Raw genomic sequence first — 26,975 nt, 5'->3', positions numbered from 1 at the left:
ATATTTGCTCAATGCCGGCATCTGATAATAATATTAAATCTATCAAGCACAAGAAATAAATGAAGCATGTTGAAACCAAAGAAACATGAGACAGGCCAACAAGTTTTTCTGACCAAATAAATGTGCCCAACTTCTTTTACTTGGTACACGCTTCACTGCTGAAAATGTTTTTTCTTGTCTTTTTTCCTCCCCACACACCAGACTGAGGCTGTAAAACCTAAAAATTATGAAATGAGCCAGCTAAGATAGCCTTTACTTTTGGCGTCACGGGAAAATTAGCCCCCCTCCTTTTCTTGGCATCTTTCTTTCTCTCTTGCTGCTTCTTGTAGAGTTGAGTTTGATGAATGGTGTTGTGGCAGAACCTGTCAAGGTAACATACACAGTTTTCCAGCCATTTTGTCTGGTAATTGACCGATTGTCCACACTCTCTAACTCAACTCTACTTTGTCACACTTGTCATTTGTGTGTCTCTTTTTTTTTCTCTCTTCTTCACAAATTTGTAATGTACAAGCAAACCTTAATGAAAACCTTTAAATTATTGGATAGCACGAGGCAACTCAGTGGTTGCCAAATTTGGGGCAATTTCCTTTAATGTCTTACTTTTTCCAGGAGCAGTTTTTCCTTCCTAACATTTTGTGCAAACGCACCCCAGACAGGTTGACAATTATCCATGTTGTGTTGCTTATGTAATGTCGAAAATGTTTTGTGGTTTTGCAATAAGTAACCATAAGTGATTTGATTGATGTGCAAAAGGAGAAATACAAGTATGCATATTTTTTCTCTGCTAAATCCACGCATCTCTGTAAATCACTAATCCAGGGGTTTTTTTTTTTGTGGGCCGTCAACATTTCAGATCTGTTCAGTGCCTCAAAGCTCACATGGTGTAAGATGGAGCCTGCAGAACTTAGCAGCTGTCAGTCAGACACAAAATGTTACATTATTTAGGTATTATGAAGCAAAACGGATGCTTTTGTCTCCACTGATTTGTCTGTAGAAAAACAGAACAAAACTTGGGAGCTATACGGCTTCATTGGTATCAGAAATCAAGCCATCTTTCGTTACAAAGAAAGATTTAAATAATCTAATAATGGCAAAAACAAACAAACTAAAAGACCAGACCAGTCGATGGTTGTTACCATAGCAACTGAGTTGAGATGGTTTAACGTCCCTATGTTTAAAGGCTGACAATGAAATAAATAAACTTTGTGACCGTCACCCAATACCTCTTGTTTAATAGTGATGTAGCCATGGGACTTTTCCACTCATAATCTCTTCTTTTTAAAAGGAAATTGATAGTTTTTACAACTTTTTCTTTCCAATTTTATTCAGGCTCATCACTCTGTTACATTCATTTTCTTTTCAAATAAAATAAAAAAGCATTAAAGAACAAAATGAGCAGCTGATAGACAGAATAGCTGGTGAAGGATGATGAAACATCCACACTGGGATTCATTTTATAGCGCAAGAGGAAGCTGTGAATTATTAATGTCTCCTGTTTGGATGCGAGTTGTAAGGTAAAGAATTATATAGTGATTTAAACAACGTGGAGGATTCAGACACAAGAAAGAAATGAGAGCAGTAGCTTGGAGATAGCTTGGGGACCTAACCTACCAGATTTAAATGCACGACGCTGTGATGAGCCGTGACAGTTCACCACAGAGGTAAATGACGGCTTCTGGCAGAAAAACTGTCGTTCAAAATACAGAAATACTGACAGCATCTCAAGTTCAAACCTCTGGATTCATTTTGAGATTTAGAAAGAAAAGAGAGAAACAGCCTACACTGCAAAGTGGTGAAAGGTTTTCTGTTTTGTTGTCACAACAATTAAAAAGCTGACTGAGATTCAGTCCATTTTATCTTTTCCTCCCATAGCTGCAAACTGTCTGAGTGAGTCAGGTATTTCTAATCTTTACTTTTTTACTGATATCTGTAAAAAAGCAGTAAGAGCAAAACCATCTGCAGTGAGACAGATGGAGCACACAGACTCAGTGTGGTTTAATTTCTCTATAATTAAACAGAAGTCATTAGGTAAATGACTCTCACAGCTACTCAGTAACAGGCAAACAGATGACTTGGCTTTATTTCCACTGCATAAAAATAAATCACAGATGAGCCTATTTTATTTTTTGCCAACGTCAAACTTTGTATGCATTACTGCAAGCCGCCCTCCAGTACATGTCGTACCAAATTAAAAAACGAAACGTATGTCAGTGTGGATTTTAGAGCGATGACTTGCCAATGATGTTTCCTGATTTACAAACTGACAGCCTCTAATAATGCAGAAAAGCTGCTTGTATTAAAACTATTGCATCGTATTTTTGCTGCCTTATTACCCAACATGTTAAGAAGTTGAAAATCAGTCGGTTCTAATTTGCAGGTTTATTTTAAAGGCATCAACTATCCCCATCTGGGTGGCCTGTTGAGAGTGGAAACCCTGAAAGTGTCAGTCTCATGGCTCCATACTGAGGAAAACTTAAGCATGGAAAGTTTTCTGAACCTAACGGAGTGAAACCGAGATGGTGTTGCATGGAACAAATGGAACTAAAGCTTAAAGGGAAACTTGCAGCAGCTGATCTAGAAAAAAGGTGCAAAATTCAAAATATCTCAGACTTTACAGCACTTAACGTAAAGAATTAGCTGCCAAGACGGTGTGCAACATATGGGAAAAATCTAAATTAATTGAAAATGGCCTTGACTATCTTGAATTATCCTAAATTGTTGCTGAATAATGTCTAGTGTTGCGTCCGTATGTTGTTGTGTTGGGCCCCAGCAGGAGTTTTGTTATTCTTGCCACCCAAGCCAAGAGCAGATAGCCTGTCCAAACAAGCCGTCTAACTTCCGACTGACAGGAAGAAAACTTTCCAAACGGATTAACCCTCATTTACTTTATTCTCCTCCATGGAGTCCCTGTAAGTAAAGTTTTATGGCCAAACATGCACTGTATTTAAAACTGTAGTTTTTCTCAATCAAAATCAAGAAAAAAAATACAAGAAAAGCACTTTATTGCGATTGCTTTTTACTTTTTAACCAGCGTCCAAAATAAATCAGTTTATATTTCACATCGCTGGCTAGATTTAGCTGTTCCATTTTTGGATTCTGGTTTTCTGGTGTGTTATAATAAATGAATAGTCAATGAGCCGTGATCAAAGCCAGAGGAGCAGCTGATGGGAGGACCTCAGCGTGGTGCCGATGCCGGGTCTGGATCCAGGACGGCTCTCTGCAATGCAGAAGCCTTTGATTTGCTCCGTGCCTCCATCAGTAGCTCCTCAAGGTGTCAAAACCTTTATAGCTTCTTCTGCCTAATGCAATCAGGTGCCTGCTTCTAATCAAACATCTATTCTGTAATTGAATATCAGTTCTTCTACTTATTCAAAGTTCAAGGAGGATATTGCCAGAGATAACACAAAATGAAAAAAGTTCTCAATATTACAATAATCGGTCTAATAAAGAAAGTAAAGTAAATAGTGGTGTATGCCAGTCAGAATTTCTGGTTGTTTTCCTCTTTGTTTCTCCATCTAAAATGTGTTTTCACTGTGATTTTTGGGTTATAAAATAACTGAATCTATACGGCCGGCTGTAGTCTGGGGACTATCGAGGAATTTCTTGAGCTCATCGTGGAAAGACCAATACTTGATAAAAATGAAAAACTTTATGGACAAAGCTGAGCATCCTCACAACACATTAAATCAATAATTCAGTGTTTCGAGTCAAATATTTATCCAGATCTTCTGCAGCTCAGGCCTCTATAAACCTGCTTCGCTGGCGGTACAACAAAGTTTGTACCAGCTCTTTGAAGAAACCTGGGTAATAAAGCCAGTAGGGATTGAACTGACCTGTTTGTCTGTTTGGCTTCTCCACAAACTATACAGTTTTTACATATCATGGATTTCCTTTATTTTCTCATACATATGAATATCATGGTGATGGATTTGGCCAGTGGCGATGCCGCTGAATGATATTTGGACCCGTTATTGACATCTTTAATTTATATCTTGTGAAAAATATTACGGAAACTCCCATTCAAATGGAATCTCCATTTCCCTTCTGCGGTTTCTGAACAGAGGGACTTTTTAAACCACCACAAAATAATTATTCTGATCCAAAGCCAAGAAGAAAACAAGCTGCATACCAGCAGAGGCTGAAGAGATCCCAGATATCCACATGAGTGTCATTAGCATCAATACTGATCCTGGCAAAATTCTGCTTTTGATTGGACTCTATTGGTCCTGTGGTGTTGTTGTTTTTTAGCTCTATCATCTTGCATTTTATTTTTGATTCTGGACTGGTTTGGGTGTTATACTTTTGTTTTTGTTAGTTTAGATGTGAGAAGATGTCGGCACAATATCAGTTTCTTGCTTTAACTTGAGTTTTTAACTTGCTTTTACAGCAGATGACACCAAAGGATAAAACTGCAACTTTGCGGTCTGTAAAAACATCTGGAAGGGAAAAAAATTATTTCTGATAAAGCAAGGAAACTTTCACCAAACGTAGATGATATTCTCAGCAGGTATTTTCATGGCTGACTGTATGACTTTGAATGCATTTCCGTGCTCAATGCAGACGGTGTAAGTTTTCCCGTGCAGCATAATGGAGAAACCCCTGCCTCGCCATATGGTCGGCTCATCTCTCGGTTGCTTCCTGCCAGAGTGTGAGGGCGTTTTGGAACAGAGGAGAATCCGGTTACCAGTGTTTCCTCCTGGCCGGGCCGGTCCCTGTGCTGTCATTACTTCCTTGATAGATGTCGCTGGACCCAAGCCACTTAGACCCGAACTGTCCCGTCATTGATTATGTCATCTTTAGACCCAAACTGTCGACGTAAAGCCTTTCAGGACATGTCAAATTCCCACAGAATTCAAGATAAGTCACTTTCTTTAACCTGTATAACATACGTGTTGTCTAGACTTTAAAAGCACTTGAGAAATATTCCAGTGCCTTTTAGATATATTCCACCCACTTGCACTTCTTCACATTTTGTCACTTTGCATCCTCCATAGTTTTTGGTAGCCTTTATAAAATTGGATGTGGCAAATGCATAATAAAAGCTTCTGCAGCAAAACTTTTGGCATGTCTATCACCTTGGTGCATTTCTTTAAGATTATTTTTGGAAAAGAGAACACACTCAGTCACTTACTCTTAAATCCTGTAACAGAGTTTAAGGTTGGATTTAGGGCTAGATTAGGAGTTTTAAAATTCAGTTTTGGACTCAACCGATCACATCAAATTCTGCTTTGTTCCCAACGTGGCAAACTGGATACAATTACTTTCTTCTTCTTACTCTGACAGAAACCACGTTTTTGTAGAGCACCTAGGTAACGGTTGTCCTGTGAGTAGATTCTCCCACCTGAGCCTTTGGTCCCTGCATCTCCTCAAGAGTTACTAAAGACCTTAGCTTAAATGGATGGTCATGTTATTGTAGGTTTTCCTGTTACCTCGCACTTACCAATTTTCAGATATAGATTTGGTTTAAGCTAATGCTAACCTCTGAGGCCTCCAGAGAACAGCTGGATTCACACTGAGATTAAAGTTCTGGACTCTGTTTACTATCCTGATAATATTTAAAGAGACCTGCTTCTAGTAGACACAATATAGTGTTGACCTATCAACCAATATCCCAATAAAATACATCAAAGTAGTTGTAATGTGATGAAATGTGGCGAATCCAAGCACCGTGTCATTTTTATTTTAAAATGCAGTGCTTATCAGGAATAAATGGGTTAAAAAAATAAACTTTACGATGGATCCCGTTTTGTTTTAACTTGACGCTTTGATGGCCAAAATTCCCTGAGGCTTGTATTTATAGTTGTTCATTCACTTCTCAGCAAACGGATCTTTGAATCAAGATTTTTATTTTTCTCTGTCAAAGGGCCTGGTATGCCACAATACTTGCAAAATGTGTTTCTCTTATCAGCCGTTGCTGTTTGCAGCATATGTGATTTTTCCGCTTCGTCTTTTTGTGCCGTGAATGAGAAGGTGCGCCCTGAGTGTTTCTGAGAAGTGCAGTGCGTTCCCACACGCTGGCATCTGTGGCCACCTTTATGTTGATGCTCTGACCTGAAATATGCCACGGCTGTTCGCTAGGCTATTATTAGTGGGCACGCTCCGCATGGTATCGTCTCCACGGTCTCTCACAGCAGCCACTGACTCAAGGCTAACTCACAAACCGCTGTGACCCAATGCCACTTTTTAAGAAAAAAGACGGTAAACAGTAAAATAGAAGCCAAACATGTTTACAAAGTCGAAACAGATTTTATTGTTTTTGAGGTGGTATTAAAAAGGGAGGCACAAATAACAAGTTCTCTCTTGCGTTAAGCTTACGCTCAGTCTTTGGATTTCTTGATGTGTTGAGTTGGCGACTCAAGTCTGCTGCACAGAATAGAAAGAGCAGGTCCCATTCTTTGTTTGAGACTCCAGGATCTCGGTTGACTTCCTCCATTTTGAGTGGTTGGAAGGTGAAAGAAGAGGCTCATTTAAAGCACCGTTCATTCATAAGCTGCTGCTGCTGCTGCTGCTTGTGCAGAATAAATGACAGCTGATGCTATTAGTCAGAGTGGAGCAAAAACAGTAGAAGCTTTTCATGGTGGAGTTGGGTGTAGTCAGCATCTCCAGACTGACAACCAGAACAGCAGACAACCTGGAGCTTTCCCCGTTTTTGTCTGTTCTCTTTCCATCCTTTTTTTTCTTCACAAGCTCTTTAATTATAGTACTCCTGCCAAAGCTGCTGCAAGTGCAGCCAGTTAGACAATAAAGTCCAGAGCCTTTCTCTGCTTTTTTCTCCCGGTTCATTGTGTCTGTGGTCACACCCTTGCATGTCTTCGCTCTCTTCAGCTGTAATGCTACGTCATCTAGAGCTATTGTCTCCTTCTCGGATGGAGAATAAAGGGTCCCTTCATGTTTGATCATGATTAAGTAAGTCGAGTGGAGCGATGTCGTTCTGACTTCGCCTTGGCTGCTTTTGCTTTTCATATTTTGTCGTCCTTTATTCCCCGAGTTTTCTCTACACATCTTAATGTCACTTAAAAACACTCGGAGCGGTCCTAAACCCCCGTGCTCACTCACTGTCGAGTAATGCTGGCAGGAAGTTGTGTTGTTTCTTTATTCTTCAGAGAAAATAAAGATATGTTGCTCTGACTAATGTTTTTTTTCTAATTGTATGTGGTGGATCGTAAACGCTGGCTAAAGTTAGTTTGAGAACTGGAGCTGGTGTCTGGGGCGTGCGCAAGAGCCTGGCCTGCAAGCGCGTTGCTCGCCAGTGGTCTGAAACCACTGGCGAGCAGCTGCACAGTCTGTTGGAGAAATAATTACAATGGTAGAGCTTGCTCTCGTTTTCTGCTCCCTCTTCCCATCCTTCCCTTGCTGGCTGCGATGCTGATGTAGGGTTTTTTGGAACCATAGAAATATGGGCTGTTGTTAGTGGTCTTGTGTGACGTTCTTTTGTATCCGATTTAGTCAGGTCACTAAAGTTGGGGCGATGTTGGCAGCAGTGTGCGGGATGTGTGTCTGAACAGTCAGACCTATGACATATGCAGTGACAGCAAAGACTGTATTATCTTAAGCATCATTTTGACAATATCTCCAGTGCAACTGCAATGTTGTGTACATTTTAGAAACATTTGAAGGAGATCATTAAAAGATCTGAAAGGAGTATTTTGGATTCTTACGTACAGCATAAACTAAAACATACAAGAGTGAAATAAAGCTTGCAAGAAGCTTGTTGTGCTATTAAAAACTTGGATGCATAATAACTGTAAATATCTTCTTCTCCAACAGCAAATTCTCCGTAACTCCCGCGGGAACGCTACCAAGGCGATCTTTCTCATCACTGACGGCTACTCTAATGGGGGCGACCCTCGGCCGGTGGCGGCCGCTCTCAGAGAGCGAGGCGTTGAGATCTTCACTCTGGGCATCTGGCAGGGAAACATCAAGGAGCTGCACGACATGGCCTCCCAACCCAAGGACCAGCACTGCTACCTGGTGCACAACTTCGCAGAGTTTGAGGCGCTTGCTCGCCGGGCTCTGCATGAAGGTACGGAGGAATGATGCAGAATCTTGGAAGTTTCAAGTTGTAAAGACAAAACCTTCTAGCTTACTTTTCTGGCCTAAACTAAAAATAAACTTTTAAACATGAATAATCAAATCCGACATTTCCTCTTTCACGGCAACATCTTTTTTTCCAAAGACCACACACTTCTTGGTTTAACCAATAAGGTTGCCTCATAATGACCTTCTTGAGTACTTGGTCCTTTTGAGATAATGTCTTATTAATAAAATTAACCCTTTATGTCCTAAATCTAAAATCTCCGCCTGGATATTTTTTGCTTATTTTAATCATGCGCAGTTCTTTAAATGTGTTGTGAGTAAATATATTTGCCCATTTATCCATAACAACTGGAACTTTCAATATCTAGAAGTTATTTTCAGAATTTACCATCTATTAAAAGGTCCTCAGATTAATTTCTCTCCCTGCTACGGCGGGGATGAAATTACCATAATAACCCGAGATTGGCTGGAAAGCGCAAAGTCTCCCCTTTCAGAAACCGAAAATCTTCTGAAAAACAAAGAAAAGTTTTCAGATAATGCGAAGTGTGGCTGGAACGTCAGCGCTCCGTTTTGGATGTAGAGGGTTTTATATCGAGTTATTTCTTTAAAAAATGTTTAATTTTTATGTTTTAATGTCTCAAATAGCTGTTTTGCTCATTAAACAAACAGTGGATTTTCTCGCTGAGGAATAAGTAAGGACACCCTCCCTCCAGTGTATAGTGCATAGCCATAGTGGCTAAAACAACTTCAATGAGATCAAAATTTGACATTTTACAAGTATTGGAAAGATGTTTTCGTTTTAGGTAAACTGCAGAACTACAGTACAAACAAAATATTCTGTTTTAACAGGATTCTGTGCAAATAAATATGGCTGCTGGGACATATGGCAAGGAAACCTCAACATGTTTTGACTTCCCTCTGTATAACGTAGTCGGCAACAAGAGAGGTTCATTTTTAACATTTACTGGTTTCGTTTGTCTATTTTATAGAGAACTTTACACCTAATGGAACTGCACACCTTTATGTAATATATATATATATATATATATATATATATATCTATATATATATATATATATATATATATATATATATATATATATATATATATATATATATATATATATATATATATACGGTATATGCCTTTATGTAGGCAACCAGAAAATATATCAGACTTAGAAAAAATCTGAAACTTTAGGTCAAAAGGTAGCTAAGATTTTGGCAAACAGAAGCCAAGCTAATATCTTCTCCTTCTTTGAAGCTTTAATTTTCCCACCACCATTTGACCTAAAGCAATCTCTTTTTTTATTGCACCTCTTTTTTAAAAAAAAACCCTGGTAACATCCAGTCCTCATTTAAAAGGAATGGAATAATATTTCATCCACAATCTGACAACGTATGTAGGGCAGATACTTTCTTCTGTTTTGTCTCGCCAATAACCATCAGAGCTCACTTCCATACATCAAAAAGCAAATTCATTTTCTCACAGTAGGAAAGAACTTCCTGTAATGTGGTTAAAAATGGGTTTGTTCATGGCTTTAAAGGCCGTGCTAGCTCCATAAAACATCCCAGCCGAGGGCATGCTAAGTTTGGAGGGAGCTGTAAATCATGTGCATGTGCGTGCAGGTAGACGAGGTGTGTGTTTCTACATACAGTGAAATTCCAGATGTAATTCCAGATGCGTCAGGAAAGGTTGGTAGAACGAGTGAAGGTTGGGGGAAATCAAAGTTCAACACACTCCATCATTCAAAGCAGACAGCCACATTATGAATAGATTATTAGAGAAGCTGCCACTGTCTTATCATTTCAACAGTTTCTCTGTCAAATAAGGAAACTTAGACCTATTTGTATCAGTATGTTTAATTCTCTTTTTCTTTGTCATGACAGTTTTGACACAGCTCCCATTAAGTGGCCACATTTTTCATGTGCTGAGACTTAAAAGTGAAATCATTTCCCCTCAGAAAGTCGTATTTTAGTGTGATGGAAACATTATAATTATTGCCAATTTCTCTTTATTGTTGCAGGGAAATTCCCTTTTATTGTCAATTGGTTGTTGTTTTTTTTTAGTCTTTCTTCTTGAAGGATGTTGTGATAAACTCTTATTCTCATGAAACTTAATAAGTTTTTGCTATAAACTTGCACTCGTTTTCGCCTCCAGACCTCCCAACAGGGAGCTACATCCAGGAGGACCTTTCCCGCTGCTCCTCCCTGTGTGATGAGGGAAAGGACTGCTGCGACGTGATGGCCAGCTGTAAGTGCGGTATGCACACTGGACAGTACGACTGCATCTGTGAGAAGGGATACTACGGCAAGGGTCTGAAGCACGAATGCACAGGTGGGTAATTCTGCCAATCTGTCAGCCATTCATACCAACAAGTTCAGTGTTCTCGAACCGCCTCACACAAATTCTTCTTTCATCCGTTTTTGGTTGTTTTGATGTTGCTGGGATCGCAGCAAGACCTAAACGAGTGCATTGAGCCAGGCAAAAGGCTGTTCAGTTTTTTGAGAGTTGGAGTTAAATGTGCGTCCTCTCTGCTTAGGTGTTCAGAGAACAAATTATGTTTAACAAATCCAGTAACGTGCTGAAAGGGCAGGAGAAACGATGTTCTTATGTTTTGTGTTTTTTGATGTTTCAGGCAGTGTCACCTTTGACTCTGATTCCCAGCAGAACTCCTCATAATCTGCTCTCCTCCGTTACATCACAGCTTAGACAATAATGTCTTTGGTTTATAAAGGCACCAAAAAGAGGCTTCTGTCATTTTACAACTTCTTATTGCTTCACTGTCTTACAGACCCATTTATGAACCAAAGTATCCATTTCATGTGTTGCCAAAGAGCCCTGGCTTTTAGTGCAGTGCTCCCTCCTACTGCTTATTTATGCCGCCAATGTTCAGGGGTTTGAACATTGACTTTATTTTAGATAAAAGGCTGCCATGGCTGCAGGAGAGACTACCGTCTGCATGTGTGTGATCATGACTGCCTTTACGTGTGAACGTCTTAGGTTTTTGAACTTAAGACGTTCAAAAACTAAAAATCATTTGCCTGTTGTGGTGTATTTCAATGAAGTGTAAATTAGATGTTGTTCAACAATTTTTTTTTTTATCTTTTATGTTTTTTAGGAAGTACCTCTAGGTGACATTTGTTGTTAATTTGCACAATAAAAAAAAATCAAACTGAATTTTTCTTTTAGGTTAATGATGTAGAAACCATAATCAAAATGTTTTTACAGATTAACATGCAAATTCAATTAATACAGAAGAAATGTGTCTTAATAATTGTTAAGTCTAAATCCACCATCTTGTTTGAATATCTTCTATAATTCACTTTTCTCACTGATAAATGATCCTATTTTTTTCAAGGTTGTTTCTATCCAGAACATTTTAATAATAATTAACTTTAGTTAGCATTTAAAGGTTTCAGTGAAAATCAAAGCACAAGTCAAAAGCTATAAGTTATTAGGACGACTGCTGCAACCTAGAAAGACATTTTCGCTAAAAGTAACTTAAAATAGCTGCAGGGAAGATAAAATTAAACTTTTTTTTACTATGTGAAGTGTACGTTCTGTTCACGTTTGGTTTGATAATCTCCACCTTTCCTGTTGCAATCTGACTCTGTCTTGTGAATTTAAGGTTAGGAGTTAATGTGTTATTTTTACTGAATGTGCAATCAGCGAATTCACCAAGGATTAGAGTCGTCTGTGAGTGTTGGAGAACGGAAGAGCTAGCAGATGCACTGGCTGCTCTCGGTGTTTATAGCAGCTAATTGCTGCATTAGGCCTCAGTCATTTAGACAGCTACTCCATCTTACAAAATAGACATGTGGAGGGGTTAACGACTTCTCCCGTCTCCCCTCCTGAGAGGACGCCGACGCAGAAGTGTGATCTAAAATATTCTGTGTTTGCATTCAGGATTTCAACTTTACAGTTAGACGCAAAACATTTCATAATTAAAAAACAAAACAAAAAACCTCAGCATAAGAAGTAAGAGCTTCACAAGAAGATGAAATGCAGATGAAAGTGCATCTGGGTCGTCGAGGCAAAACGCAGATTTCCACGATTCTCATCTCATCTGGAGCGTCCGCCGCTTATTAATCTGTTTTAGTGGTTTAATTAATGTCAGGCTTTAGCGCTGGCTCAGATGGAAAGAGGAAGGATGCAGCGCTGCGCTTTAACCACAACTCAGGGATACTTCCTCTGGCTCCTTCACAATCAGACATATAACGCATCTCATGGGAGGGGAGGGGGTGATGTTGTTGCTTGATTGTCTGTAGCTCCTTTCATGTTACAGAAGTGAAATACACCCTTAACCTCAGCCCGTGTTTATGTATGCGTCTCTATAGAAACTGCTTGGAAACATTGGCAAGCCAAAACACTTCAAACTGCGAGCTTTGTTTTCATTAACTCATCTGACTCATCCTCGTATATGTTTCTAAAGACAGACTTTATGAACTCTCACACAAGTTATAAGGCTGCCTTAGAAATAAAAGTGGCTCCAAAACCAATTAGATTTAGAGGAGGACATAATTAAGAAAGATGTAAACTCACTTAACAGACTCATGCTTCTTTTTTGATGTTGTTTATATGATTGGCGAAGCAATAATCGTTGAACTAATTAAAGCTGTTCCCACAGTTTAGCCCTAATAGTTGCAAAATTAGACAAAAGCGTAAATGTAGCAATAAAATGTTTCATCTACTCTGGATGGTCACTGTGGCATCATAAGGTTTTACAGCTGTTGGTGGTTTTTTTTTTCAAGTGGTTGTTTGAGTCTAAGAGTTTTTGCACTTTGATTTAACATATTTCAGTCTGTGACACATATGAAAACATCGGATCCAAACTATGAGGCCGTCAGAGGATCGTTATTATCGCTGGCAGAAGGGCTCGGCTGGAAACACTATCTAAATCCCTACGCCGCACAGCGGGGCTGTTTATGAATCTGTCGTCAGCCAAGGGAAACAGCCTCTTCCACAAAACACGACAGGAATCCCGGCAGATAGAAACGAGCGATGACCCCAGTTCCTGCATAGTTTGGCGCTAACGGGGCGGATCGGACGTTGTTGTTTCCCTTTGGATACCAAACGCAAGAACCTCAATATCTGTATCGCGTGGGATCGGCGGAGGAATGAGGAAGTGGGTAAACAGAGTAAGAGGGCTGCAGAAGGGCAACATGTTTTCCTCCTGTCACACTTTCTGACTTATCAGCCTCTTCTGTAGCTGTAGAGCATGACAGCAGCTCTGGACTGTGTTAGCATGGTCCAGCAGAGGCTTGTTCTCCTCGAGATGAACGGAGAGTGAAAGGGAAAGAATGGAAAATATACATTCATAAGTCGAGGCTGACCCAGGCTGACCTATCGGCTTACGATGTGTTTTTTTTTTTTTTTTTGGTTGGCATGAAAATGTCAGCTCTATTTTATCCTCACCTTTCTATTTGGCTGACTTTAAAACTGGCTTGTCGTTATTTAACAGAACACAATGAACATGAGCTAATTTTTGCAGCTTTCTTATGTCATGTTAACCTTCTAACCTTTCATAAAGTCAAGTTTTCTTTTTTTCCCTGAAGCTTACTGGTCCGTATACAAATGTTTCCCTAATCCAGGTCCAGGGATTGGGCTGTCTTTTATGATTTAGTTGGGTTCATGCTGCTTCACAACTAATTTAAAAGCGTGAATTATTTAGAGCCTTTTATCATGTTGCACACACAAGCTGATAAAGATTTATGAAATTAAACCAGGTGTGTTGAAGCAGAAAACGTTTAAATCATGCGGGTCGGTATGCCCAGAGGAATGGAGTCAGAAAATAGCATCTTATGAAAAACTTGTTCCTTTGGACTTTTGGAGACTCGTAGAACTGTGCAAAAGTCTCAAGTCTTTCTTTTGGTGCTTTGGACCATGTGTAGAGTAGATCATTATGCACTTTGTTTTAAGCACAGAGGCGTGATTTCATCTCATTCCTCTGGTTTAATCTCTGAGGGGAACAAAAAGATAAAATGCTTTTTTTAGCTTCAACAAGTTCCCAAAGATCTATTAGCGGGAATATATTATATTCTAAGGATATATTATCTCATGGGCCTGTGTCAAGTTTTCACTGGAGTTTTTTTCTGACTTTAAGACCTAAGTGTTTTTGATTTGCATGTCTATTGTTTTCCTCCACTTGTCTGTTTTTCTTGTACAGGTCCGGTTCAAAGCTTGGCCATGAAGCAAATGAGAATCAGCCAAAAACCATGAAACTCTAAAAGACCTGAGAGAATATTTATCTAGACCACTTTAAAAGTAATAAAATGTCTTGCTCAACAGAAGTAAAATGTTTAAAAAAAAGTTTAAAAAAAAGAAAGAGAGATTTAAAATTTTTGCACAGTATATTTTAGAAGACATTTTTTATCAGTATGGTCAAATGTAAATGTGTTAAATGCCATCAACATTGAATTTTATTACTTTAGACATAAAAAACTAATTATAAAATATGATTTGGCACAAATTTAGCTGAAATCATTAGGACGACACTGAACAAACAGTTGCGTTTACAGAAATCTTTGAAGGTTTGAGTTCACTGGTGGTTTTTTTCCTCTGGGCGGATTGTGTTTCCCCGAATCGCTGCTGGACGGTTGTGTGACCTGGAAATGAAGAAAGATCCTTAGATTATTTATCCTTTTTCAGGATATTGACTTCTGACTGGAATGTTGTGGTTGCAGCCAAGCTAATCTTCGCAGTGATGCTAAACAGCAAAAAAGATTATCAAGTTAATGAAACCCTCTTAATCCCTCGTGGAGACACGTGGCAGCATTAAGCTTTGACTCGACCCTGCACAGAACAACATCCGTCTGACTGCGGACGGACCCGACTGTCTGTCGTCAAGGACGGGACGCACTCCATGAGTCGGCTCTGTGGAGATTTGTGATGTGAATCAACAGATTTCTAGAACAGAAAGTTTAAAAAGCGATGAAAATTAGTGAGCGCAGTCTTCATATATCTGCTTCCAGTCTTTTTATCCTGATAGTTGGCTGCAGGATTCGGTTCGTAGTTGAAACAAAAACACAGAAAGCCGCAGAGCAGAGAGGTTGTTTTCGTAAAGGAATGTGGCCAATCTCCACATGTCACAAGTTATCACAGCTCTGGACGCTTTGCAGCTCAAATCGCTTTGTACTGTCACACTAATGCTTGCTTACATGGTTGTATGCTACGCAGATGCAGCCTTTGCTGATAAGTGCCGCCTCAGATTTCTAATGTGCTTGCTCATATTTTAATATGCCACTTTAAAGGATCCGATAGGTACCAGATAAAAGCACAGAGTCGGTATAGATCACCCTAGACCAGGGGTCTCAAACTCCAGTCCTCAAGGGCTGCTGTCCTCCAGTTTTTAGATGTGCCACAGGTACAAAACACTGAAATGAAACGGCTTAATTACCTCCTCCTTGTGTAGATCAGTTCTCCAGAGCCTTAATTATTCTGTTCAGGTGGTGCAGCAGAGGCACATCTTAAAGTTGTAGGACTGCGGCCCCCGAGGACTGGAGTTTGACACCCCTGATCTAGAGAATAAACACACACAAAACACCACACCGGTGATCCTCTGATACTTGACTTAATTCTTCAGAGAGGGTTTTGAAAATTATGGCTAACTCAAAATTAACAAAGATAAGGGAGAACCCAGTAAGTACCAAGTTGAAAAAAAGTACTGAATTTGTAATAAATGAAGTTAAAAAATATCTCCAAATGCATCACTGAAAACATTTGGAGACAATAAGATGTAATTTTATTGCTAATATTCCTACGATGCTGGACTGAGCTGGCATTGAAACTCGTTGAATTCCTCCTCGTCTCGACTGTTTGACAGCGTTTCATTTTCCTTTATAAACTGCTCACGGAGTCAGATAACACAAACCTGAGTCCTATTTGTTTTACGTTTTTTGAGAGAGTTTAGATGAGATGCTGATTAAACTGCCTGTGTAACTAAAAGGCAGCATTTTTCAACGTTCATCCAATGTCTTGCACTTATCTGAGATCATTTTCTGGGAAGGAGAAATTATGCTCAACTTAGCATTAATATCAACTCGTACATTGCAGAAATGTTCTTTGTTATAACGTAATGTTTCCAGTGTCTGAAGTCTATTTCTTCAGATGCAGAATCAATCTACTCAAGTAAGAGTAGCAATAAAAATATTACTCAGGTAAGAGAAAAAACTACAGCGCAGTAAAACTACTCATATGAGTGCATTTTTCCCCAAAAGTTACTCAACTAAATGTAACCAGTACTACTCAGTTATCAACATGGATAACAAAATTAGTAACCTACTCTTGTTAACAAACTTAACGTAACATATTGGCATTAGCTAGTCATCATTTAGCCATCACTTTCTGCATCCAACAGCGTTAATCAACTCACTCAGTTATCTTGGCCAAAACTGCAAAGTTTTTTGCCTTTTGCTGCCACGATTCTAACACACACCTGCACAGCAGCTGCAGTTCTCCGTCGCTGGCGTTCAGGTGTAAAACCAGCGCTCATGTTGCATTTAAAGGCAGCTTGGAAAAACGCTTTACGGCATTTTAAGAATGGATGAAGCAGTTGTTGAACAGAGTGCTGCGGGGCGGGGTTTGCATTGCGACGTATTTCCTCTAATGCAGGAAATTTACTAATTTGGGAGCACGCCGGGACAGAGGGGTAAAATACGGTAGCTTTACGGCCAAAACAGGAGACTTGACAGGTATGTGTACCAGATATGGTGATAAATGGTAAATGGATTGAACTTAGACAGCTGTCATTTTGACCACTCAAAGCACTTTACACTCAGTTAAGTGGCAGAAAGAACCTGGAGTTGAACCCAAAACTTTCCTTTTGCAAGACAACTACTGTTCCCACTATTCTTCCCCCAGTCATGGTAAAGTCCAGCCGCTGCGTAGAGGATGCTGATTTCAGCCTGTTGCATCCAGGAACGTCCTTTGGTTTTTTTAGGCCTCTGGTCCACTGGCAAGGCAGGACTGTTGGCCGGGATCGTTCTGCTTGGAGTTGGCCCGTTTCTTCTCTCTTAACTGGTTTTCCGTGGGTGCTAGTCCTAATACATTAGAAATTGTTCTAAATACAAATCTAATCCCTATTTTCGTAACATTTGGAAGCTGATGGTCAGCCAGATGAATCATAAATGTCAAATAAAAAGACTGTTAACCAAAGTTTGGCATGTCTGATTATTGTTGGCTTCACAGTGTCCCCGAAGATTTAAACTAGACTTTTCTTTGCTCAGTCGCTCGTTCTTGAATATTTTTCAAACTAAATTTATATCAGAAATAGTTGGTTTAAAACCTTGGTTATATAAACTCTCTTGTAAAGTCTCTATTTACTTTTCGTGCAAAAAAGTTGTTCCTTCCAGCGTCAATATCTACGGCAGTCTGTCCAGTTTCTTACTCCTCTATGTTTTTGTGGTGAGAATTTAAAGCCCAAGTTGCTCAACATGAATTCCTGCTCATTTTGGTCTCGGGGTCAAACGCCCGGGATTTCCTGACAACAAGCCGAGGAGGGTTTGTATGTTTACACTCCCCATTAATTGCTATAACTGACCGGAGGCAGGTTTAGGTTGGTGTTTTTCTTCAGTGCAAACCAAGTGGAAAAAAGAGAGAGGAAGGGCCGGTCTTTCAAACAGAGACACGCATCGATGGATGGAAAGCGTTTGGTAGCTCAGTGTTGTGACTGTAGCTCTTTGTTGGGACAAGAAGGAAGAAAAATGTCTTCCTCCTAGAACTCTTTCAGTTTTATGGTAAATAATTGAGCTTGTGAAATCAGAGAGTTTGTTACTGAATTAGTGGTTTTTTGGATGAACCCGTCACTGCTGCGCTTTGCTTTGGTTCTGTGACAGTAGTGCACTGTGAATGTAGTCAAGTTTACTTGTGTAGCACATTTCAGCAATGAGGCAGCCCAAAGGATTCACGCCATAAAAGCATCATACAGTCACAATTATGAAATAAACAATAAATAATACATTTTTCAAATTCCATCATCAGAATCACCATCCAAATACACGTCAAATATGTTGATCAATGTTCCAGTTTTTATGAATCAAAGGCAGCTCTAAATGAAACACTGATTTGAAGGAAATCAGTGTTTCGGTCGTTTTTCAGTTTTCTGGATGTTTGTTCCAGATTTGTGTCGCATAGAAGCTGAATGCCTCTTCCCCATCAATTCATATCGTTTAGATTTCCCCAAATTTACCGTAATGCAAATAGAAACATCTATTTTGGTGACATTTTATGTTGATCCTTCCAGACGGTTTTGTTTGAATAATACCTCCTTAAATTCAGCTTGTTTGTCTTTCTAATTGACTCTCATCTGTCTGGATCTATTTTTTGCTTTTTTTCAGCTCATGTTTGGATATTTTTGTGTGGACTTTTGGCTGAAGTATATTTATTACCAGGAGGTGATCAAGAGGGGCACAAATTCCCGTTAAGGGTCAGAGGTTAATGATGCGGAAAGTCGGCAGCTGTCATTTATTTATTGGAAGAGAAACATTTGTTTTGTTTCTACTGTCTTCAAATGTTGATCCACAAAGCAGCTTTTTGTTCAGATTACATCTTTAGGTACTTTTTTAAAGAAATATTCACAAATACCCTGTAGAAAAGTAGTTTGTTTAGTTGCACTTAAATAACAAACCAAACAAAATGATTTTCCTACCATCTAATAACTTCTTTTGTCACCAGTGGTGAGGAAATTTCAGGCATGTTTTTGAAATTTGAGTGAAATTACCAAAGTGCTGCAAACAACAAAACACCATTAAAGTAGACGGGATGATCTGTAAACAGATTGATTAAATGCCAGCTTCATAGACTGTTTAGCTGAGGAGATGAAACTCAACTTTGGAGCTTCCAGATCTCAAGAAAAAGATCAGAAAACAAAGTCGGAGAGGATGGAAATGGGAAACCAGAAAAAATAAGGATCAAAGTGTTGGTCATCATATAATGAAATGTCAGACTTGCTCGTGGTCAGTTAATTGGATACAATTTATTAACAGCAGTCAGTAATTCCTATGGAGCCAATAAAAGACGCAGTTTTCTCATGCAGCTCCTGAGATTTACCCTCTTCAATAAGTACGGCGTGTTTAATCGAGGTGTCCTTTTTCTCGCCTATATATTGTTTGCCTACAAACAGGCTGAGTAACTAAAGTTGAAGCAGTAAGTGTTTGAGGAATTTGGAGAAATGGTGGCATGTCGATTTAAAAGGAAATGAAAACAGCTCGTCTTGTTTAAACATGTTGGTGTTAACCTTTCGAGTGTTTCGCTGTGTGGTTCCAATTGCGCTGAAATCATTGAGATCATATCGTGACCCCTCTATTACAGCATTTCTCAGCACTCTGACATCTGTAATCAGGTGCACCAGCTTGGAGACCGTTCTGTGTTTGTACAGTTGTTCAGTGGTCTGCCTCGATCTTCCAGGGGTTTTCAGCGTCCCTGGAGCCTTTAATAAGCCAGCAGGGACGTCTTGCTGCTCTCCGATGCATCTAGCATTTGTGGCGAAATCTTTCAGGAAGAGCACTGAATAATAAGCAGGACAACAGTAGACACTAGTCCTTTGCCGTTTTCTCCCGGTAGAGCTGCTTGCATCAAATCTCGACACATCTACAGTACAGACCAAAAGTTTGGACACACTTTCTAATTGGATTCAGTGAGAAGGTGTGTCCAAACCTTTGGTCTGTACTGTATTTTTATTTTTCACTGTCTTCTGCAGGGGTCTTGTGGAGGTACCTGTTCCTCCCACATGTGTGTGATAACAGATGTGCAGCAGCCGGACCTCTATTTTTACGCTGGAGTCCAACTCGAGTGAAAGAATCACTGGGATCCCTGCGATTTGATTTAGATCTTCCTGAAGTCTAACAAGGGAAAGATTACAAAATATTTCTGACCGCAGATGAGAAAGTTTGTGTTGCTGTAAGGATGTAGGCATACCTGATATCTAGTTTGTGTCTTGGCTCATATATGCAGTGGTTTTTTTTTTTTTATCCAGGTATAACAGATTGTGGTACTTAAAGACTTACTGATGGTTCAGATTGATGGCTTAAACTGTAACGCTAATGATATGGTTAGTTTGAGAAATGTGTGAAGATTACGCAAGACTGATGTTGTTGTTGAAAGTTTATGCTTTCTAGTCCTGAGGAAGCCATAAGAACAACAATTTATCTGTAAGTGAATGTTTGGTGGCCCAGAAGGATCAACAAAATAACTTGTGGTACAAGAGGATTTATGCTAAAGCAGGAGATATGCTGTAACAAAGTAATTACACTAAAAAGAGACTTTTGCTCAAACCAAATTTATTCTAAAATAGAAGTTATGATTAGGCCTGTCACGACAACAAATTTTCCTTGACAATAAATTATCCCAGAAATTATTGCGATACACAATAATATTGTTGTTTTGAAACCATTTTCAAGTAATATAATAATAATAATGGGAGAACTCTTTCTCAAAGATCAATGAACTTTAAAATTCTGATGAACATTTAAACATTGGAACTATAAGACATTTTAAATGTCCAAAATAAATAAACAAAACAACAGACGCAACAAATACAATTAAGTCGGAAGCCTCTGTAGACAAAATTGTCTTTCAAATAGGGGATAGTTGAGACCGAAGCCTGAAGACCAGTTTTAGTAGAAAGAGAGAAAAAAAATCCCCAACAAATCAAGCAAATGAAAATGATTGAGTTTGTTTTAGTTTATCATGTGATTAATTGATTTATTGTTTATTGTGACAGGCGTAGTTATGAAAAGTTATGGCTTTTGATATTTGTTTTGTGGCTTTTGTTGCTTTGTAGTTTTTGCACTTTGACTTCTGTGAGCCACCGTAACCCGTGAACGCTTCACATTGTTGTTGCAGTCACAACCTTTTGTTTGTTTTATTATAATATTACACGATAAACCAAAACAAAATTATGCATTGGTTGCAGTAATTCTCACGTCCTACAACAAATTTCCAGGATTATCCTGTATTTAACTCTATCAATTCTGACTAACTCCCTGCTGAGTAGAAATTACATCCCACAGCATGATACAGCCACCACCGCGTTTCCCCTTAGGTATAGTTTGTTAATCAGGATAAAGTCCAGCGTTTGTTTCCTCAACATATTGTTGAAAAAATATGGTCTTCTAACCAGAGCACCTTCTTCCACATACTGGGTGATTTTGGTTGATGCCTCATGTTTTGCTTCACTGTTTTACAACTTAATCAGGGATGTTCATACCAAACTCGTAATGCGCATGTCGGGGGATTCCTGTGTTTGTCTTTTAGTGGAATGGACTTCGCAGTTTCTCATGAATTTGTCTGTTTATGCGCTTGAAGTGACAGTTTTAGTTGTGTGAGCTGTCTTTGCATGCTACCATTCTTTTTTTTTTTTAATAGACCAGGGGAAAGCCCTGGAATTTAAGATGCGACTTAACAAGGTTTCTTGTGTGAGAAGGCCTTTGACCGCAAATGACCAGGCCTCTTCTTATGTTCGTCAACTCCTTTTGCAGGATTTTAGGGTTTCCTTCATACCCAGGCTTTGAAGAAGACAGACAGATTTGGATGACCACACATTTACTATTTTAGCCACCTGTTTTTCTCACAAGAACCAAAATGTTGGTCTCTTGTCTATTTGCAAAACCCAAAAGTGCGTAAATACGGTGATCAATAAATATTTGTTCAAAACCTTCACAACACAGGTTTCAGTTAAATGTGACTGACGGGTGATTTAACATTGCCAGTATGTACAACTGAGAGTAATTTTAGTCACTGGAGTCCAGTTTATGGTTTTTAAGTGACTCAGCTCAGATTTGAGAGTTTTGTCATTGAAATGAGCCAGTTTTTCTGCCTTGCCTACTTGCAAAGTTTGAATAAACAATCAACCTAGCATGCGTTTCTTTGGCGATTAGGAGGGAATAGGAAGAGTAGAAGAAAACCCAATATGCAGTAACCTACCATTATTAAAGCTGTGCCTTAAGAAGAGTTATAAAAACAAGTAAATCATTTCTGAAAGTCCTCAGTTGTGCCAGTACATTTCAGTCAGCAACGTATTTTTTTGTACTTCAAAAATGCAGAAGTTGAGCTTCAGGGTTTTACATTCTGTACTGCAATAGTAATGTCTTTGTTCGATCTCATTCTCTTAGTTATAAAATATCACAGATTTATGGTCACATTTACAAGAGGGGAATAGTAAATGCATGAATGTAGTGTGTGTGTTTTAAAGCACATGTTTGTGGATTTAGTTGGGCCCTGTTTGTCGTTGTGGCTGGGAAGGCAGATGTTCTGGATCCCCTGGACCTCCTCTCAGTTTCCGTCTGGGTCTGTTTGTAGGTCTGGCTAATCGAACACACTCTCCCCTCCCAGGAGATCCAGGAGATTCTCGTGTGATAGTAACTTTGGCTCCGGGACTCGACGTATCTGCCAGTTCAGTTTGACTTACTTTGCGTTACAACAAAGGACTTTAACAGATGAACTTGTCTGCACTTGTGTTTTTCTGCCTACTTTTTTTTTTTTTCCGGCTTCTTCTTTAACCTGAGCAGACTTCACTTTTTTCAATTTGTCACTGTTTAGTTGAGTCTCAGATTAGCTTTGTTTTCAGGGATGAAGTTTAATTGTAATTAAATTTAGCATTTGTATAAATATTTTTTTACGTCTAGTTGACCGGTAAGTCAGAACAACATATTTTTCTTCCCTTTTTACAGATTTTTTTGTGTGACAATACTAGCATTGATTAAAAAGAGTGTCAGAAATGAGATTTAACTTAAATATTTTCCAAGATCTGAGTCGTTTTCGTATGATCATTCAGTAACAAGGAGCAGCAAATGGAAAAAAATTTTTTTTTTTAACTCATTTTTATTTTTACTTAAACTTAAAATACTTTTTTGCTGCATGAATCAATGTCCTTATGGCAGTTCTGCATGGTAATGATGCCTGCTGTTTTGAAAAAGAGAGTTTCATTTAAATGTCATCTTCAAAGCAATAAAAAGGAAAACGTAGAAAGGAAAGCGTGGCTGCAGTGCATAAAAAAAGAGGACCCTGAGGTAGGATGACATAATGCAGTTGCACGTGTTTTATCAGTCAATTACTTGGTCGAAAAACGAACTGGAAAGTGTTTGTTTCATTTCTGGTAAGTGTGATGTTGCTAAGCACACAACGGCACTTCACAGCACCGATTCATGGTTATTATATGACAAATACATCCTGGTAAGGTTTAGGTGTTCTAATTTTGGTAAATGTGAAATTATAATGTAGAAAAGTAGAGACAGTTACTTCAAATAGTAGTGTAATTACTGTAACTAGTTGGCCATTACCATATATCTGTCTGCCATATTCCCGTTTCATCATCAAAACATGCATTAATACAACAAATGTAACATTTATCACCAAGGAGTCAGCTGAGTTTTACCACATAGTTGCTTTATGATACTATAAAGGTGTTATATGTCTGTACACAGTCCAGACGGAGGAGAGCTTCAGGTTTTTTTAGTCACTTCCTGTCTACCAAAAAGACAGGAAGTGACAAGTTGGTTAACTTCTCAGCTGACCTGCTGCAGCTGATGAGACTCCAACATGAGATGCAATCTCATCAGACTGTACCGTTCTCTCACATGAATACACAGAGTTGAACTACAGCAGCAGTTTGTAGCTTGCCAGAGATGAAAACTGATACTTTAGATTTTATGAACTGTTTTGAAAATCATCTCAGCTTCCCCTGCTGTCCGCTGCCATCCTGTCTGTTACTGTAACGCTCCATTGCGGCAGAGTTACAGTAAGTTAGCCATACAGACCCAAACAGAGATGTTTGGCTGCTCCATAATTCAAACCAGGTTCTTCTCGGTGCCTGTATGTTCCAATAATTTTCTCCGTGCCCACCTTTCTTTTAGATCTACTTGTCCTTCCATCATTTTATCCCTTGCAGCTGCCCCCTCCCTTCGTTCCAGTTCCTCTCCAGAAGCCAGGTCTGGTCTTTTTATGCTGTTGACCTGTGCGTCTGTTTGCGTATGTGTGATCATACCACTGTGTACTTACTACCTGTCAACGCATGCAGCCTGCCAGAAACTGAAATGTTGTATTTTTCAGATACAGTATTTCCACTGTTGAGCTGGAGGTGACTTACTATTCAGGTTCAAATTAAACAGGGTTCCTGTAAACCTTAAATGAAGCTATAAAACAGATTCCCATGGACTTTCTGCTCTCACTCTGCCTTATGTAAGGTGTCTCCTCTGAGTTTAAAAGCCGCAGAAATATGACGGACCGTCACATGCTTTTGTTATCAAATGAAAAGGGCGGACCGAGACGCAAGTTGTCTGCACCAGATGAGGTATTCCTTCATGGTTTTCTCTCTGCGTTTGCATTTGATGTGGGTTGCTGGGTGCATTTCACTGCCAGCAGCTGCTGTGTGCTTTACAGTTGGTTAACTTCTCCTGTCTGACCTGCTGCAGCTGAGCAGACGGGAGGAGAGAGGCCAACCTGGCAGCGGCTCTGCAGTGGAAATTCACACCTAGCCTCAGGCTTTAAGAAAAGTAAACGAGTTGTGAAGAGCATTAGGACTATGGATTCTCTGTTGCAGCCGTCATAATTAAAGCTGCTCACTGAATGCGTCTGAAAGTTGCTGTCATGTAATTTTTATTCCTTCTACAGTCGTAAAGGTTAGAATTACTTCGGTCTTTCCGTTCGACTCAAAGAGCCTCGATTCCCACGAGACTTTCCATGTTTTTGAATTTCTTAAACTTGTTCCAGCCTTGTCTGGAGATTTATGGTTTTCTTGTTTTCGAGCACATGCTGCCGTATTAAAGCTGCTAGAAACATCCATTCGTCTGAGGATAGTTGGATCTGAACAAGGGCGTCGTCAGCATTAGGGATCGGCTTTATTAATTGTTGCAAACAATTTTTGGATTTGCCTGAACAAAATATGGAAGAAACAAACTGCTGTGTGTTTGCAAACTAACTTTTTGGGATTAATGGCTCAGTTAGAGCGACAGCATTTGATACCAAATGTGTCTGAATTCAGTCAGAGATGGAGGTGTTTTAGTTAAAAACGTTCTGTGGTCGGAAGTGCTGTGGTGGCGCAGGGGTTAAGTGTGGCCCACATGGGGAGGCCTTGGTCCTCGGCGTGGCCGTCGCGGGTTCAATTCCCGGCCTGGCGACGTTTGCCGCATGTCTTCCCCCTTCTCTCATTACCCACTTTCCTGTCAATTAACTATCAGATGGAGTCCATTAGAGCCAATAAAACCTTAAAAAAAAAATAAAAAAACATTCTGTGTTTGTAAAGTTTTGACCTGCACACACTGATTTTATCCTGTATCAACTCCTATTTAAGAAACGTAGTATAAGAAAATTAAAATACTGTTTTCTAGATGTCCTGCTATAAGTGGTGATGGATTATTTACATAAGAAGCACAGGCAGCGACGTGCCGTGTGAGAGGAATCGCTGTGTAAATGTTTCAATGTTTTAAAACAAAGACAAATGATTCACAGTCTTAACATGTCATTAATTGCATAAATTCAAGTTTCTCCCTGTACTTATTTTCAACTTAAATGTTGTAGATATTTTCAAATTTGACAACATTTTCAAGTCTTACACATTCCTTGACAGGTTCTAAAACTTGAAAGCATAAGACAAAGCATCTTTGCTCTTTTCACTTCTCCCTTCTTGCTACCTGCTGAAAGTCATGATCTCTTTCATTTTCCTGAAGCTAAACTAAACTTCAAACAAGCATAGAAAGTACCGTTCCTTTTCGATAGGCTTCTTTCACTTCTGTGTGTCCAGTGACTTCAGTTTAAACACATCACTGATTATAAAAATACTTAACTTTGAGTCAAATGTATTTTGTCATGTCGTAGATCTCCATTATTCTTACTTTTAATGAGCCGTCATGTTGTGACTTCTCTCATAAGTTTCATATTGAAGCCTTGTGGGATCGGTTTCTAAACAGCAGTGTTTCCCCTGTTCTCTTATCTTCACAGCTTGTCCACCTGGTACTTACAAACCAGAGGGGACTCCTGGAGGACTGACCACCTGCCTGTCATGCCCTGACGCTCAGCACACGTCCCAGCCTGGCAGCACCGCCCTCCACGACTGCGTCTGCAAGCCGGGCTATCAGCCAGTAGGCATGACCTGTCAGGGTGAGACAAAGCTGCTCTCTGGGAGCAAACCTTTTTGACATACATCTGAATTACATCGACGCTGTCCAGCGGCACTTTATGTGTGGCTACTGTAAATATTTAGACTCTGGCATGATTTTTCCAGGAAAAAGCTGAGCGCAAATACTTTTTTGTCTTTTTCCCTTTCTGGCTTCCAGTCAGCAGTATTTAAACTCAGTAGATCTTAAATGTTTCACTAATGGTAAACACAACGATAAAACCATATCGTCTTTTTTTGGTCATGGTGTCTTAGTCGCATGTGTCGTAATAAAGGTTGACTTTGCCAAAAAGAAGCTTCTCTGTAAACGGCTCATTTAGAAGAAACGCCATGCAGCATGAGTTCACACAAAATGTAAAAATACAAAAAATAAAGTTCACACTGGACAGAAAGCACGCCTCAGCATTAAATGGCAAGCAAGAAAGTGAGTTGTGTCTGGAGAGGCTTGGAGCGATCAAGAATATCGTAAACCAGGAGCACCGCGGGTTTCCAAACTATTTTGTGTTTGCACCAAATGTCTGTGATGAGAATTTGGCGGCTCATTGTCACGGTAGCAGAATATTTGATGCTGCTTTCCAGTTGAACTTGGAATTGGGAAATTCCCACATTCCAGTTGGAAAAAATCAACTCCTATTCCGAAGTCAGACTTCCCATTGGAAACTTGGGGCTATTCCGACGACCCACAGTTTCGACTTGTAAGGCCAAGTTTGAGTTCCTTGCATCAACAGTAAGATTTTAAAAGTGCGTCTAAAATCAGTGTTGCTTGTAGCGCCTGCAACTCTAAGCTGCGCAGATTAAAAGTGGTGTTTGCTTGTGGAAACTAAAGCT

The 26,975-nt window shown here is 39.4% G+C and overlaps 1 protein-coding gene across 9 annotated transcripts in view; it reads left to right on the top strand.

The window, feature by feature from the left end:
• The window catches only part of svep1 (sushi, von Willebrand factor type A, EGF and pentraxin domain containing 1), a 95,641-nt gene that overhangs the window by 20,116 nt on the left and 48,550 nt on the right, over window positions 1–26,975 (top strand). For all 9 annotated transcript variants that reach the window (XM_044097669.1, XM_044097663.1, XM_044097671.1 and 6 more), the window contains 3 exons: window positions 7,768–8,023; window positions 10,199–10,375; window positions 25,973–26,131. In XM_044097669.1, the coding sequence (XP_043953604.1) occupies window positions 7,768–8,023; window positions 10,199–10,375; window positions 25,973–26,131 (592 nt within the window). The remainder of the gene's footprint in view (window positions 1–7,767; window positions 8,024–10,198; window positions 10,376–25,972; window positions 26,132–26,975) is intronic.

The sequence above is a fragment of the Gambusia affinis genome, linkage group LG18 (genome assembly GCF_019740435.1).
Source record: "Gambusia affinis linkage group LG18, SWU_Gaff_1.0, whole genome shotgun sequence".
Lineage (NCBI taxonomy): Eukaryota > Metazoa > Chordata > Actinopteri > Cyprinodontiformes > Poeciliidae > Gambusia > Gambusia affinis.
Note: the sequence above shows the minus strand (reverse complement) of the source record. Positions and strands in the feature narration are given on the sequence as shown.